The 12,902-nt window shown below is 33.0% G+C and overlaps 7 protein-coding genes across 7 annotated transcripts; 2 read left to right on the forward strand and 5 right to left on the reverse strand.

Annotated features, from left to right (window-relative positions):
- Positions 1-192: 192 nt before the first annotated feature.
- LOC111683347 (cuticle protein 16.5-like) lies at positions 193-673 on the reverse strand. The gene is made up of 2 exons (XM_023445417.2): positions 633-673; positions 193-561 (listed from the first exon to the last, which is right to left on the reverse strand). The coding sequence occupies exons 1-2, from the start codon at positions 642-644 to the stop codon at positions 247-249; spliced, it is 327 nt and encodes a 108-aa protein (XP_023301185.2). The 5' UTR covers positions 645-673; the 3' UTR covers positions 193-246.
- Positions 674-1,609: 936 nt separating this feature from the next.
- LOC124420113 (cuticle protein 16.5-like) lies at positions 1,610-2,088 on the reverse strand. Its single transcript, XM_046952063.1, has 2 exons — positions 2,047-2,088; positions 1,610-1,988 (listed from the first exon to the last, which is right to left on the reverse strand). Exons 1-2 carry the CDS (start codon positions 2,056-2,058, stop codon positions 1,650-1,652), a joined length of 351 nt encoding a protein of 116 aa, XP_046808019.1. The 5' UTR covers positions 2,059-2,088; the 3' UTR covers positions 1,610-1,649.
- Positions 2,089-3,985: 1,897 nt separating this feature from the next.
- On the reverse strand, positions 3,986-4,523 carry LOC111683349 (cuticle protein 38-like). Its single transcript, XM_023445419.2, has 2 exons — positions 4,405-4,523; positions 3,986-4,336 (listed from the first exon to the last, which is right to left on the reverse strand). The coding sequence occupies exons 1-2, from the start codon at positions 4,414-4,416 to the stop codon at positions 4,031-4,033; spliced, it is 318 nt and encodes a 105-aa protein (XP_023301187.2). The 5' UTR covers positions 4,417-4,523; the 3' UTR covers positions 3,986-4,030.
- Positions 4,524-7,054: 2,531 nt separating this feature from the next.
- LOC111683343 (cuticle protein 38-like) lies at positions 7,055-7,531 on the reverse strand. Its single transcript, XM_023445413.2, has 2 exons — positions 7,488-7,531; positions 7,055-7,415 (listed from the first exon to the last, which is right to left on the reverse strand). The coding sequence occupies exons 1-2, from the start codon at positions 7,497-7,499 to the stop codon at positions 7,110-7,112; spliced, it is 318 nt and encodes a 105-aa protein (XP_023301181.1). The 5' UTR covers positions 7,500-7,531; the 3' UTR covers positions 7,055-7,109.
- A 1,852-nt stretch (positions 7,532-9,383) lies between these two features.
- LOC124420147 (pupal cuticle protein C1B-like) lies at positions 9,384-9,836 on the forward strand. Its single transcript, XM_046952225.1, has 2 exons — positions 9,384-9,423; positions 9,496-9,836. The coding sequence occupies exons 1-2, from the start codon at positions 9,412-9,414 to the stop codon at positions 9,793-9,795; spliced, it is 312 nt and encodes a 103-aa protein (XP_046808181.1). The 5' UTR covers positions 9,384-9,411; the 3' UTR covers positions 9,796-9,836.
- Positions 9,837-10,701: 865 nt separating this feature from the next.
- Positions 10,702-11,276, reverse strand: LOC111683342 (pupal cuticle protein C1B-like). The gene is made up of 2 exons (XM_023445412.2): positions 11,150-11,276; positions 10,702-11,072 (listed from the first exon to the last, which is right to left on the reverse strand). The coding sequence occupies exons 1-2, from the start codon at positions 11,159-11,161 to the stop codon at positions 10,767-10,769; spliced, it is 318 nt and encodes a 105-aa protein (XP_023301180.2). The 5' UTR covers positions 11,162-11,276; the 3' UTR covers positions 10,702-10,766.
- A 488-nt stretch (positions 11,277-11,764) lies between these two features.
- Positions 11,765-12,343, forward strand: LOC111683340 (cuticle protein 38-like). Its single transcript, XM_023445410.2, has 2 exons — positions 11,765-11,878; positions 11,965-12,343. The coding sequence occupies exons 1-2, from the start codon at positions 11,867-11,869 to the stop codon at positions 12,271-12,273; spliced, it is 321 nt and encodes a 106-aa protein (XP_023301178.2). The 5' UTR covers positions 11,765-11,866; the 3' UTR covers positions 12,274-12,343.
- The last annotated feature ends 559 nt before the right edge of the window (positions 12,344-12,902 follow it).

Raw genomic sequence — 12,902 nt, forward strand, 5'->3', positions numbered from 1 at the left:
GTCTAGTCTATAGTCTAGTCTATAGTCTAGTCTATAGTCTAGTCTATAGTCTAGTCTATAGTCTAGTTTATAGTCTAGTCTATAGTTTAGTCTATAGTCTAGTCTATATGTACTATATTAGAACTTGAATGCTCCATGAATGATACATCCAAAAGCAAGATTTGTAAAAAGAAAATCAAATACCAATTTTTGTTCAGTCTTTCAAATCATTAGATTTATTTCAGTTCAACAATTCAGTTCTCTGATTTACTTTTTCAAGAAAAGTGGTGTAGCGAAGGGAGTAGCAACAGGGGCAGCGGCTACAACTGGAGCAGAAGCATAAGCGGCAGGGAAAGCAGCAGAGTGAGCAATATGGTGGGCATTATAGGTGGAAGCATAAGGAGCAACGTAAGAAGCATGACCAACAACAGCGGCGGAGGGAGCAGCAGCATAAGTCAAAGGAGCAGAGTAGGCCAAGGGAGAAGTGTAAGCAGCGGCAACAGGAGCAGTATAAGCCAAAGGAGCTACAACACCGGGTTTAGCGGCAGCAACAGCCAACAAAGCGAAGAAGCAGACAGCGATCTGTAAATTTACAAATTAATTCAATTAATAGATTGTTAATAAAAAGTTTTTTAAAAAATCTTAAAACTTACGAATTTGAACATTTTGATTTTGTTTAAAGTTGTTTGGTTTGTTGTATACAATTAGTAATTGTTATGGAATATCTGCAATGTTATGACTTTTATACTTTTGAAACAATTTTAAGTAATGAATTTACTATTCTCTCAAAAACCAATAAACTTACTTCATGTGTTTATATGTGTGTATGTAAATATTAGTAATTTGTAATTTAAAAATTAATTATTTATGTCAAGCACGACCTCCAACTTTTGGTTGGTCGTTTAAACAAAAAGAGCCCTTGGTCAGCAATTTGTTTAAATATATGTAAGTTCAAATGTTTAAGAAGTAAATAAAGTTAAAAACGATTAGGAATTTTATTAAAATTCTTTTGTTATTTTAGAAGTGTTGGTGGATAAATAAGTTAATCACTTTCAATTTTATGAGTCATATAATTGTTGGGTACTGTGACTTTTTAAAAACAATCACAGTTTTTTTAAGTAAACAAATTATGTAACATTAATTAGAATATAAATTAATTGAAATAGGTCAGGGTTGATAAAATGATTTTTTTAGAATGTGCTGAGACCTGAGTAAATTTAGTTAACTGTTTATTCAATAAGAAACTAGTTCAGTTCTAATTCAGTTCTAGTTCACTTCTTGTTCAATTCTAGATCAGTTCTAGTTCAGTTTTTGTTCAGTTCTAGTTCAGTTCTAGTTCAGTTCTAGTTCAGTTCTAGTTCAGTTCTAGTTCAGTTCTAGTTCAGTTCTAGTTCAGTTCTAGTTCAGTTCTAGTTCAGTTCTAGTTCAGTTCTAGTTCAGTTCTAGTTCAGTTCTAGTTCAGTTCTAGTTCAGTTCTAGTTCAGTTCTAGTTCAGTTCTAGTTCAGTTCTAGTTCAGTTCTAGTTAAGTTCTACTTCAGTTCTAGTTCAATTCTACTTCATTCTGGTTTTGTTTTTAGACCATTCGACTATCTAAAACTACAAAAGCGTTTAACAATATTTCAATTCGTCATTAATTCTTTATTGATGCAAATCCTTTTAATTCTCTAATCTATTTCTTCAACAAAAGAGGAGCGGCAACAGGGGCGGCGTGTACTACAGGAGTGGCAGCATAAGCGGCACGTACAACTGGAGCAGCAACAGGGGCAGCAGCTACAACTGGAGCAGCAGCATAAGCGGCAGGGAAGGCAGCAGAGTGGGCAACGGTGTGGGCGTTATAGGTTGAGGCATAAGGAGCAACATAAGAAGCATGACCAACAACAGCGGGAGCAGCAGCATAAGTCAAAGGAGCGGTGTAAGCAGCAGCTACGGGAGCAGTGTAGGCCAAAGGAGCAACAACACCGGGTTTAGCAGCGGCAACAGCCAACAAAGCGAAGAAGCAGACAGCGATCTGAGAATATAATCAAATATTTAGCTTATTTTCAAAACTAGAATCTTTTAAAACTTACGAATTTGAACATTTTGTTAAGTTTTGTGTTTTGTTTAGTTGTACAATAAGTAATTGTTATCTTTACTGACGGAATGCAAGTCTTTTATACTCGAAACAAATGTTGACAATTTGTTTTTCTTAAGCGTTATTATGTATTTCAAACATGTCACGTCTTTAGGAGACCATGAATTAAAATTGGATGATTAGTGAAAGGAAAATTGAATTTTGATATTTTATTTATAGTTTAAAAGAAATATAAATGTATATTTTTTTATAATTGTGATAGATATGCACTACTTTATAATTGTTTTAAATGCAAATTCAATTTTTTTAACATATTCAATATACATATTGTTATTATTTCCTTAAACTTAATAAGTATCTAATGTTTTTTTATTTCAAATCATCTACAGTGTTAACCGTCTAAATAGAAACGCTATATTTACTCATCCATAATACTTATTCTAATCTAAAAATTAAGTTTTTAACTTTTTCATTGTGCAATTAAACAAGACAACCATGTCATATGCTTTATAGATAATATTGGATAGATAAGATTAATATCGTCAGCAATTGACTAACAAGATACAATAAAAATTATACTATTATCTAATAATTCCCAAGAACGCTTCTAAAATGTTTGAATATAAAGTGTTCCAGTATTTCACTATACATTGGCTCAACGTTTGCAACTTTAAATTAGATCACTAAACAACGTTCCAATTAATAAATTACGAAAGATCTACGATCAATTTAGTATTCGATCAAAATTTAATATTTATAATATAACCTTAAAATCGGATGTAAATTCTTAAAAAAGAATAGCTAAAATTTATATTAAATCTCTAAAATCGGATGTAAATTTTAACATTGATATAATAGATAAGATCAGAGATCACTTTTTAAGCAAAAAGCGATCTGTATCTATATCGAAACTTATCATTAAAAATTTTCATAAAAATCAAGTAAAAATAACCCTTCAATTTGGGATAAAGTGAAGATCTACTCGTATGGGTACGAGACAAGGCGAAAACGGGTTCACTGTTGCTTGACTTTGACATAGATCACTTCGGTGATACTCCGATTCTCATATATAACATATTCTATGAACTCTCTCTCTCTAAGGATCGTTTCGATCAACTTCTTAGATATGGACGATCCAAACTTAGTAAAACTATAGCTATCATCACAGGACACTGTAAGTTTGGTAACCACGTAATGAGACTTGGTTGACCCTACAACGACTGCTGTAGAAGCTGTCAAGATTAAGAAAAAAATCGAACAACTTCTTTGTCAGTGTCCTGCTTTAGGAGACATCCGACTCCGATATCTGAGACATCGTTTTCTGGAAGACACATAAGAGTTATCTGGGATTAGAATAGATAACTTAAACGTCTTCGTCAGGCATTGCGATTGATTTGATGAAATAAACTCAAATAGTACTTCTTTGTGTCCAAGACTCTATCTTCTTACGTTTCTGATCTCTCACTCTCTGTCCATTTTAATCTCTGTACTAATATCTAGCTTTAATGCCTCATCACTTCTGTCTCTTAATACAGCGTTCTCTTTCCTTTTCTTCTTTACTCACAGATATTACAAAGGGACCAAAAGGACCCTTGTCTGTATCTGTTGCAGTCTGAGCGACCAACCAATATAGGTTCTAAAGCAATACTCCAATTGAACTAATCACTTAAGTCATTATTAAAAAATCGACATTAATATGAAATCTCTAAATGTTCAAGATCATTAAGTTTTATATCAAAAAGTGATCATGACAATGTAATATAAGACCAAATGAAAACCCTAGAAATCATAACCCGATCTGACTTTAACTGATCAACTAAACTTTTGGTAAAAGAAAAGGAAAAAAGAGTTAAATTTCTAAGGTTCAGATCACAAAAAATAGATTTCTGATAAATTGCCCTACCACAAAATAAAAATCACAATTTTTTCAGTCTATCGTATTAAAGTCATTTATTATTATTCAAATTCTATTCTCTGATTTACTTCTTCAACAAAACGGGGGCGGCGAAGGGAGTGGCAAGAGGAGCAGCATAAGCAGCGCTTACTACGGGAGCGGCGGCGTAATGAGCAGCTACAACGGGAGCAGCAGCATAAGCAGCAGGGAAGGCAGCAGAGTGAGCAATATGGTGAGCATTGTAGGTGGAGGCATAAGGAGCTACATAAGAAGCATGACCAACAACAGCGGGAGCGGCGGCATAAGTCAAGGGAGCAGAGTAAGCCAAAGGAGCTACTAAACCGGGTTTAGCGGCAGCAACAGCCAACAAAGCGAAGAAGCAGACAGCGATCTAAGGAAAAGGAATTTCATATTAAATTAGATAATGTTTGAAAGGATTTAAAATATATTAAAACTTACGAATTTGAACATTTTATTAAAGTTTGGAGGTTTTAGGTATGATTGACAATTTGTAATTGTTAATGTTTGTGGTAAAGTTAAAGGTTTTTATACTTTTAGCTAGAGTTAACTCTTTGGCATTTTAATTAACCATAAAATTTCGATAAGTTATGCAGAACGTGTCAATGATGAGTTTTTATGGAATAATGTTTATCAAATGTACACCAAATTTGTCTAACTGATTTACAATACTGACTGACCTCTTTGCCCCCACAATGCCTTGGATGTTAAAGGCCGAGCGAGTGCAATTCAAAATAAAACTTATACAAGTTGAATTTTTTATTATATGCCACTTCCGGTAATTTTACTCCAAAAAACTCAGTCTAGCGAATATTACAAATTTTGTTGTAAAGCACTTGTTTAAAACTGTAGTTAATGTAGTTCGTTTGTTTTTATAATAAAACACAAAAACAGCAATAAAAAGGCAAGAATATTAAAAACTTAAAAAAAAAACTGATAACATGGCGACAAAATTAACAGTTCAGCAAGCGTTAAAATTTAAACAGAAGTATAGGGGAAGAGAATTAAAGAAATAAGCATGAGAAAAATGGAAATACAATAAAAAAAATAGAACGGAAATGAATAATCTCATTGATGAAGAAGATAATTTAATGAGAAAATTTTTAACAACTAAAATGCAATTCAAAGAGAAAAGGACAATACGAAAATAAACTGCAAATAAAAAAATCAATAGGATTAAAAAGACAAACTAGAAAATGAAAGAATTTGTTGCAAAGAGAAACAGAATTTAAATAAGCTTAAAACATTTTTTTTATAGTTTTACTTTTTCTGTAATTATATAGGTAATAATTAAAATTAATCAGAAGTAGAGCTAAACTCAAACTAGAACTGTACACAACCTAGAACTGAACTAGAACTAAACTAGAACTGTACACAAACTAGAACTGAACTAGAACTGAACCAGAACTGAACTAGAACTGAACTAGAACTGAACTAGAACTGAACTAGAACTGAACTAGAACTGAACTAGAACTGAACCAGAAACGACAAGACTATTGGTAACTATAGGTATAGGTGTCAACTAAGCGAAGCCTCTGTGTTTGGAAAGAATGTTAAGAAATGTGTTATTCTGTTTAATTCATATAGCATTAGCTTATCGTCATGGGTATTTGTCGTTGCTTTCGATTCCTATGTTTGGTAGTGATTCATATATGATCTCTTACAAAACGATCGCATTGCCATATCGCAAATAATGATTCGACGCAAAAAATACTTCTTTACTAGGCTTTACATGATCACACAAGTTATATGATCTGTCAAAATTTTTTGTAGAATAGTACGGATGGGATCGTCTATACGCAAAATGTAATGAAACCATCACACATTGAGAGAGAATACAGATCGAAAATTTGATTCATTTTGAACAATCAAAGATGAATTTAAAAAATCTTTCCTTTTCATTTTGTATGGTATTAAATTTCCCTGATTTTGAATGACTTTTGTTGCTCCTAACGCATTGCAGTGTCTGGATGTTGGTCTGTCCGTCTGTATGTTTGTTGAAATAAAATTTCTGAAGACCGTAGACATCTTTGGTTTACAAATTTTCAGTAATTCCGTCAGACATATTGAAGAATATCGCTATTTGAAAAAATACCAAACAAAAAGAAGTAAGAAGTTATAGTTGGGCGAGGCTGACCATTTAATACCCCTAACCCCTTACACAAAATGTAAGATCTGATGTAGTTTTCATAATAAAACATTTAAGTTAGATTGTACCTTGCCTTAGATATGCTTAATCTATTTATTGTAGAATAAAACTGCGTACATTTAAGTAAAATTTTCAAGGGGGCTTTTTATAAAGGCTAGGGTCAAATAAAGCCCAATAATTATAGAATTAATGAGGATCATCAAGGCTAGTATAAAACTTGGTTTTGCATCTTTTTGTCGACATACGTGTATTAAAATATAATTATAACTTATATTTGGCGGGTTCAGTTGAAAGGGAGCTAGGTGAAATAATGTACCGATGTTAACCATTTCGTCCACGGTACCATAGAAGATCATCTGCAAATTTCATGGAATTACGTCCAAAATTGCGACCTGTAGTTTGATTACAATGTTTACAAGCCCTATTCGGGGTTTAGTTGTATGGGGAACAGGTGATATAATGGACCGATCTTAACCATTTACCAATAGGCTTCGTCCCTGGGATAAGAGAAGATCATGTACCAAATTTTATTGAATAATCTTCAAAATTGTGACCTGTAGTTTGGACGGACAGACAGACAGACAGACAGATGGATGGACGGACAGACGAACGGACATAGCTAAATCGACTCAAAAAATGATGCTGAGCTGGTTGGTGTATTTTAAGGAGGGTATAGGAGAAGTCTATATGGGAAAAAATAATTTTTAATTTTGAAAATTTAATATGCTTAAAGGCTCTAGTTGACCGGTTATCGTGGTTTCGATCCCAACAAACCCCTAAGTGTATGTCTTTGAATTTGATGTCAATACATGTTACTTTTAAACAATGTTATGTAAATCTGAAAATTTTCGTTTTTCGGCACTATATGCTTAAATCCCTGAAATAAATCTAAAAGATCCTCTCAATTAGGAAACAAAAAAAACAATAGAAAACACTTAAGCATTTATCGGTTTATCACATTTTTGGTTTCATTTATTCAAAATTCAATTCTCTGAATCTACTTCTTCAACAAAACGGGGGCGGCGAAGGGAGTGGCAAGAGGAGCAGCATAAGCAGCACTTACAACGGGAGCAGCAGCGTAATGAGCAGCTACTACGGGAGCAGCAGCATAAGCGGCAGGGAAGGCAGCAGAGTGAGCAACATGGTGGGCATTATAGGTGGAGGCGTAAGGAGCTACATATGAAGCATGACCAACAACAGCGGGAGCAGCGGCATAAGTCAAGGGAGCAGAGTAAGCCAAAGGAGCTACCAAACCGGGTTTAGCGGCAGCAACAGCCAACAAAGCGAAGAAGCAGACAGCGATCTAGAAATAATTAAGAATTTTTATATTAAAATCAATTGATCCTTTAAGGTTTTGACAATATTTAAAACTTACGAATTTGAACATGTTGATTAAGTTTGAAGTTGTTTTGTTTTGGTTGTACAATTAGTAATTGTTAATGATTGTGTTTTAGTTAAAGTCTTTTATACTTATTTTGGTTTTAAGTTTTAACCATTAAAACTAGTGTTTGTTCATTAACTATGCTTAACACGTTGGCAGTTTAAAGGTCGTATTATATTAAATTGTCATTTGTTGTTATGACGAATATATGAAAGATATTAAATTGGGGGCTACTGTTTATAAATACCGTTAAAATTCATGTTTTGAAGTGTGAAAGTAAAGGTTATGTATTTTTAAGAATATGTAACAAAATTATTTAAAAAGTTTGGAATTTAATATGTTTAATATTAATTTTTGATCGTTTTGCAATCTAAAAGTGTGGGAAGAGGGATGTTACTGGACAAAAATAAACTAACACCACAAGGTTGAAATGAACATACATAATACTGTCCTCAGTAAAGTAATGTAGGAAATAAACATATTTACCCAGCAGTTCGACAAAGAGTCAATTAATATAAAAAGACGGTAATTTCCACTAATAGTTAACCACCTGGATGATTGTAATTCGTATGTATTGGGTCATTCGTCACGAATGTGTCCTTTGTAATTAAGAATGAAGACAGTCGTCACTTAGTGTCCTCTTTGAAAGCGAGAGCGGAGGCAATCGTCTTTTTACTGACTCCAAGTAATCTTGAGGTTAGACTCTTAATAGTTCAGTTCTAGTTCAGTTCTAGTTCAGTTCTAGTTCAGTTCTAGTTCAGTTCTAGTTCAGTTCTAGTTCAGTTCTAGTTCAGTTCTAGTTAAGTTCTAGTTCTGTACTAGTTCAGTTCTAGTTCTGTTCTAGTTATGTCAAGTTTTGTCTAGTTCTGTTCTAATTCTGTTTTAGTTCTGTTCTAGTTCTGTTCTAGTTCTGTGCTAGTTTTGTTCTAGTTCTGTTCTAGTTTTGTTCTAGTTCTGTACTAGTTCTGTTCTAGTTATGTCTAGTTTTGTCTAGTTCTCTCTAGTTTTCTTTAGTTCTGTTCTAGTTCTGTTTTAGTTCTGTGCTAGTTCTGATCTAGTTCCAGTTCTGTTCTATTTCTTTGTAGTTCTGTTATAGTTTAAAGCTGTAAACGTTCAAATAGTTCTTTTGGGGTTGCATAAAAACACCTAATTTTAACATTAAAATACCAAATTCACAAAACTTATTTTTATACACTGCACCACTTTAGTGGGGAGGATATATTGGGTTTCTGCTGATTTTTGTAACACACAATAATATTAAAGTATACCAATCGACTCAGAATCATTTTCTGAGTCTATTTAGTTTAGTATACTCATATCTCCTCATATCACCCTAGCCCCTATGAAAAGCCACCATCAAAATTTCCACAATTGCACAATTTTATTCAACAATAAACGGCTTAAGTATGTATATCTGAGATAAGGTACAATTCAACTTAAATGCTTTATTATGGCAACTGAATAACATTTTATTTTTGTAAAAGGTATAGGGTATTATATGGTCTTTTCGCCCGACTATAATTTCTTACCTGTTTGAAACAAAGTTGATAATTATAAATTCCAAACATGCTTAGGATTAACAGTTAAGTTTGCTACGCTTTTTAATGCATGTTCAAATTTACAATATTTTTGTATGTATTAGTTCCAAAATTTTTGGAAAAATCCAAACAAAATGTTTCAAAATTGTTTCTATATTTGTTTATATTTATGTTTGTTGATTTTGAAGGTGTTTAATTTATGAATGTTTTATAGGTGCTAACCCTGACCTTACATTATTTATTTAAAGTGAATTTAACGGTTTCAATATTTAATATTCATTAGGGTCAGTACAGTGCTTTCCTATTGCTATAAATAAGCCTGTGTTGTTAATGAAAAATATCAAATTTTATTTGTCCACTAAACCCTAAACTTTATCAAAATGTTCAAATTTGTAAGTTGAAAAATAATTTTTAATATAAAAAATAAAATAAATATTTTAACTTTTTTTATTTTTTTATTAAAGATTGCTGTCTGCTTTTTCGCTTTGTTGGCTGTGGCTGCTGCTAAACCCGGTGTTGTTGCTCCTTTGGCATATACTGCTCCCGTTGCCGCTGCTTACACCGCACCCTTGGCTTACTCCGCTCCTTTGACTTATGCCGCTGCTCCCGCTGTTGTTGGTCATGCTTCTTACGTAGCTCCTTATGCCTCCACCTACAATGCCCACCATATTGCTCACTCTGCTGCCTTCCCTGCCGCTTATGCCGCTGCTCCCGTAGTACATGCTGCCCCTGTTGCCGCCGCTCCTCTTTTCTTGAAGAAATAGATCAGTAACTTGGATTTAATAAATGATAACATAAATCGAAATTTTGTTGTCGTTGCTTTATTTTTTATTTATAGTTTTAGTATAGCTCTAGTTCAGTTCTAGATCAGTTCTAGTTCAGTTCTAGTTCAGTTCTAGTTCAGTTCTAGTTCAGTTCTAGTTCAGTTCTAGTTCAGTTCTTGTTCAGTTCTAGTTCAGTTCTAGTTCAGTTCTAGTTCAGTTCTAGTTCAGTTCTAGTTCAGTTCAGTTCTAGTTCAGTTCTAGTTCAGTTCTAGTTCAGTTGTAGTTCAGTTCTATTTTACTTCTAGTTTAGTTGTTGTTTAGTTCTAGTTCAGTTCTAGTTTAGTTCTAGTTCAGTTCTAGTTTAGTTCTAGTTTAGTTCTAGTTTAGTTCTAGTTTAGTTCTAGTTTAGTTCTAGTTTAGTTCTAGTTTAGTTCTAGTTTAGTACTAGTTTAGTTCTAGTTCAGTTCTAGTTCAGTTTTAGTTCAGTTCTACTTAAGTTTTAGTTCAGTTCTAGTTCAGTTCTAGTTCAGTTCTAGTTCAGTTCTAGTTTAGTTCTCGTTTAGTTTTAATTTATTTCTAGTTTAGTTCTAGTTCAGTTCTAGTTTAGTTCTAGTTTAGTTCTAGTTTAGTTCTACTTCAGTTCTTCTACAGTTTTAGTTTAGTTCAACTTCAGTTCTTCTTCGGTTATAGTTTAGTTCTACTTCAGTTCTAGTTCTGTTCTAGTTCAGTTCTAGATCAGTTTTAGTTCAGTTCTTGTTCAGTTCTCGTTCAGTTCTGGTTCATGTGGTTCAGTTGAACTTTAGTTGTAGTTTAGTTCTAGTTTATTTCTATTTCAGATCTAGTGTTCCTTGTAATTTTGTAAAAGTTGAAATTTTTGTTGTAAATTGTTGAAATCAAAAAACACAATTTGTATCGAATATTTTTAAATTATTTTATTTCAGTCTAAAAAATGTTGTAAATATTCAGCGAATTTACTTCTTCAACAAAACAGGGGCGGCAAAGGGAGTGGCAAGAGGAGCAGCATAAGCAGCACTTACAACGGGAGCAGCGGCATAGTGAGCAGCTACTACGGGAGCAGAAGCATAAGCGGCAGGGAAGGCAGCAGAGTGAGCAATATGGTGGGCATTGTAGGTAGAGGCATAAGGAGCTACATAAGAAGCATGACCAACAACAGCGGGAGCAGCGGCATAAGTCAAGGGAGCAGAGTAAGCTAAAGGAGCTACCAAACCGGGTTTAGCGGCAGCAACAGCCAACAAAGCGAAGAAGCAGACAGCGATCTGAAAGGAAACCAACATAATTAAGGAATTAATTTTAATATTAAAATTTTAGGTATTTTTTTTTGTTTAATACTTACGAATTTGAACATTTTGTTTAAGATTTGTGGATTAATGGTTGTACAAATTGAATTTGTTACTTAAACCACATAAAATGAAGACTTTTATATTAAATTAAGTCCATAACTACTGTAAACGACCATAAATGTCAATAATCATTGAGGTTGTTGGAAGTGAATATCATGTTGTTGTAGATTAAGAAGTCATAAAAACAAATTACGCATAATAATAAATTTTATAAATATTTCGAAGGCAACAAACAGACAGACTTACAATTGGGTTTGATAAGGTGGGGGTGGGTTGGTAGTTTTAAGGTTTAGACCAGAAATCCCCATCATAATGTGTCTGTCTTTTTATAACTTAAGAGACAAATGAATAAAACTCACAGTTATTTACTCAAACAATTTTTATTTTATTTTTTTGTATATTATTTTATGATCATAGTCAGTCATTGTTTGAGTCGGTGTAAGACATGTCCAGAATTTTTAATTATTTTATTTGATGGTCGCAGTGTTGTTGGTAAATTTGTGTGTGTGTGTGTATGTGTGTCAGAGTGTGCTGATAATTTTCAAGCCAAAAATTTGTTCATAACATAAAAAAAATTTAGTCAATGACTGTTCGTAGGTTGTAGGTAACATGTATGCAATTAATTAAATTTAGTATAAATAACACTTCAAATATTAAAATTAACTAGTTAAGATTTTAACGTTAAACTAAACTACTCAAACAAAATCAACATGTTCAAATTCGTAAGTAAAAAAATATATTTTAATTGAGAATATAATTTTCAAGTAACGAGTGGATTTCTAACTGCTGTCGGTTAACCATCCTATAGATCGCTGTCTGCTTCTTTGCTTTGTTTGCTGTTGCTGCCGCTAAACCTGGTGTTGTAGCTCCTTTGGCTTATAGCGCTCCCTTGGCTTACACAGCTCCTGCCGCCGCTGTTGTTGGTCATGCTTCTTATGTAGCTCCCTATGCCTCCAGCTACAATGCCCACTCTGTTGCTCATTCTGCCGCCTTCCCTGCCGCTTATGCTGCTGCTCCTGTCGTAGCTGCTTCTCCTTATGTTGCCTCTCCTTATGTTGCATCTCCTTATGTTGCCTCTCCTTATGTTGCTGCCTCAGCTCCCTTGCTCTTGAAGTAAACTGTGATTTAAATTTGTTTTTGTTGTTGATGGTGAAATAAACTTAAAAGTGATATGTTAAAATATTAAATGATAAATGTGTTTGTTTAAAAAATAAAATTGTGGAAAAGAAATATAATCTGCAATCGAAATTTTACAACTCGGCCGTGAAAGTGTTAAGCTGCAGCAGAAATTTATAGTATTTGCAATTCAAATTGTTGTGAATCAACTAATTTCTTTAAAATAATATAATTAAAAAAGTTTTTTTTTTAATTGTGACAAAAATTGAGAAAATTGAGTCATTACAAATTTATGATAAAAATTAAATTTTTTTAAAAATTTATATTTTTTTGAGACTTTTTGGTGAAAATGTGATTTTATGTGTTGTTTCTGGATAACGTGTGAGTAGTTTGAGTTAAAATTTTACTTGTATTTTGTTTTTATTACAATAACAAAATACAAGTAAAATTTGTGCTCAAACTACTCGCTCGGTATCTGGAAACAGCACATTAGTAAAAATTTGGAATTTTAGTGAAACTTTTTTCAAGTTCAGTACTAGTTCAGTTCTAGTTCAGTTCTAGTTCAGTTCTAGTTCAGTTCTAGTTCAGTTCTAGTTCAGTTCTAGTTCAGTTCTAGTTCAGTTCTAGTTC

This window comes from Lucilia cuprina, chromosome 5, assembly GCF_022045245.1.
Source record: "Lucilia cuprina isolate Lc7/37 chromosome 5, ASM2204524v1, whole genome shotgun sequence".
Classification (NCBI taxonomy): domain Eukaryota; kingdom Metazoa; phylum Arthropoda; class Insecta; order Diptera; family Calliphoridae; genus Lucilia; species Lucilia cuprina.